Here is a 2,604-nt window from a genome sequence, read left to right on the forward strand (position 1 = left end):
TATTAATCAATATTGTAAAAAAAAAATTTTCATTTTGTTTTAACCTTTTTAACCTTTTCCAAAAGGTTTTGTTTTTTTTTTTGGTGAAAATTCATTCGATTTAATTTTAAAAATATAATTTTAACCGTTTTTTTTTCTAAAACGTTAACACAATTAATGAAATACAAAAAAAAAAAAAAATATTTTTTCTCATCTCGGTTTGAATCGTTTCGTGTTTTAAAAAAAAAAAACAACACTCGATAATGATAATACCTTATCACGTGTTTATTAATTAATAAATTTATTTATTTATTTATGTATTTTTCGCACGCGCGTTTAATTAATTATTAATTTTTATTAAACGAAAAAAAAAAATGTGTGCGTAATTTATTTTTTTACTTCCGTTAACCAACAATATTTTCCTATATATTCGAAATTACATAAAATTATTATTATTATTAATGATTTAAAAAATAATAATAATGAAATGAACTCGAGGATGAAATAAGTTTTGGAGGGAGAGTGGAGAGGGAAGGGGGAAACTATTAATTACGAACGATTTTTTTTTTTTTATTAAAAAAAAGTTTAATTCGATAAAAAATATTTTATGAGATAATAAATATAAGGAATAAAAAGAGACAGAGAGAGAGAGAGAGAGAGAGAGAGAGAGAGAGAGAGAGAGAGAGAGGAGAAAGGGGGGATAGAGAGAGAAAGAAAAGAAGAGAAGATTCGGATGAAAACGATTTGTTTTTTTTTTTTTTTTTTTTTTTTTTTTTCAAAAAACAATATTATACGGTTGACAAAATAATGACGTAAACAAAACTTGTCATCCCGTTTTTTTTTTCCCCCGAATTTTCAATAACAAAAAAAAATGACGTCATACGGTAATAAAAAAGAAAATAATTATTTAATAATAATAATAATTAAATCTTACCTTGCGTTTTCGAATCTGGGACGACGTCGTCTGGACTGTCGTCCAGAGCATTGACAATCATAATGCATTATGCACAAAACGACAGAAGAAACGATGGTGACTATAAATGGCACGGCAAAATAGTTGATGATAATTTCTACTTGTTCATCTCTGTCGTAATGAGTCAAAACGACAGTTGAATTTTCTCTTGAATAATGACAAGGAAATTCGGTTCCTTCTATTCCATACGTGGCAGTAAATTGACCGCAATTCACTTCCGGCGGATAACCGCATCCTTTTATATTGACAAGTAAAACAGCTTCGTCGCTACCGTTCATCGTTTGAGAGGGAGATACATCGTCAAAACGATTATTATTTGACGTCATCAAAGTCGTGTAATTAGAATAAGAGACGTATATGTGAGTGCATTTATACATATCACTAGTGCAACCTTCGCGACACGATGACCACGTGCAATTAAATATTCCGCTATGATCTTCTCTACGTGTCGTCGTACACGTTACCGGCGTTTCTACGAAATCCGCTACCAGAGTCGATATGGCGGGATCGACGTAAAGTGGTACGAGAAACAAAAGTGAACTTCCGGCTGAAACTGCTGTGAGTGCGACTATTGACGTTGTGTAAAACCAAATACGTTGACGACAAGTTCTTTTGGGTGCTTTCTTTTTTTTCGGTGCAACCAATTCCAATAATTTTCTTCTTCTTAATTCTTGCTGCTGATCTATTAGCAGCTCTGAACTGCTACTCCTCATAACTTTTTGTAAATTGATTTCCCTCCCCGTGTGAGGTTCCGGATACGGTTGGATATCATCGCATTCTTCTCTAACAGCAGTCAGCCGGATATTCGATTTTTGTTTTTTATCACTCACGTTTATCACTAAATAATAACAACACTAAAACACATTCCTTCATGTTCATAACATAATTAATTTTATAAAATTTTTCATTGTTTGTTTAAAAAACAATTTTCACTATTATTATTATTATTATTTCCTACAAGATTTTAAAATTTTTCCATCGATTTCATTTAAAAAAAAAAAAAAAGTTTTGAAATTTTATATGTTTTATGTAATTACAACCATCACTACTAAACATTTCATTATGTGAAAAACATGATAAAAACAATTCGAACACAACAACAACAACATAAAGTTTTATGTTAATTAATCCAATCAAAACAAAAAAAAACATGAAACATTTTATATACCCTTATAATGTAATAATAAGTTTCTTTAAAAAAAATTTTTTTTTTATTAAACTACACAGGCTGGCCAACTGTTTTATTTAACTTTTACGAGTTTTTATCCATAATAATCTTTTTACATTATTATTATTATTTTGTCTTTAAAAAAAAAAGAAAATATCATTATGCTGGTTTTAATTTAATTAAAAAATAATAATAATAATAATAATAATAATAATATAAATTACTTTGAAATCGTTATATATATGTATAAATAAATATTACAAAAAAAAAAAAAAAAAGTTTTTTAGAGATTTATTTAAGCCTAAAAAAAAAAAAAGTTTTAATATTAATTCATGGTAAGGGAAAGTGGGTAATGAAAGAATAAAAAAGTAATGCCAGCTTAAAAAAAAAAAAAAAACGAGGGAGAAAATAAAGCGTTATCGAAACAAATATTAAACAACTGTTTCATTTTCTTATCAATCATTAAAAAAAATTTGTTTAATTT

General features: G+C 27.5%; 1 protein-coding gene across 1 annotated transcript; it reads right to left on the reverse strand.

Moving 5' to 3' along the window:
• Positions 1-909: 909 nt before the first annotated feature.
• Positions 910-2,008, reverse strand: Phum_PHUM487830 (uncharacterized protein; the record flags this gene model as incomplete). The annotated part of the gene is made up of 2 exons (XM_002430447.1): positions 910-1,790; positions 1,990-2,008. 2 exons carry the CDS (start codon positions 2,006-2,008, stop codon positions 910-912), a joined length of 900 nt encoding a protein of 299 aa, XP_002430492.1.
• Between the last annotated feature and the right edge of the window lie 596 nt (positions 2,009-2,604).

The sequence above is a fragment of the Pediculus humanus genome, genomic scaffold (genome assembly GCF_000006295.1).
Source record: "Pediculus humanus corporis 1103172108258 genomic scaffold, whole genome shotgun sequence".
NCBI classification, from domain to species: domain Eukaryota; kingdom Metazoa; phylum Arthropoda; class Insecta; order Psocodea; family Pediculidae; genus Pediculus; species Pediculus humanus.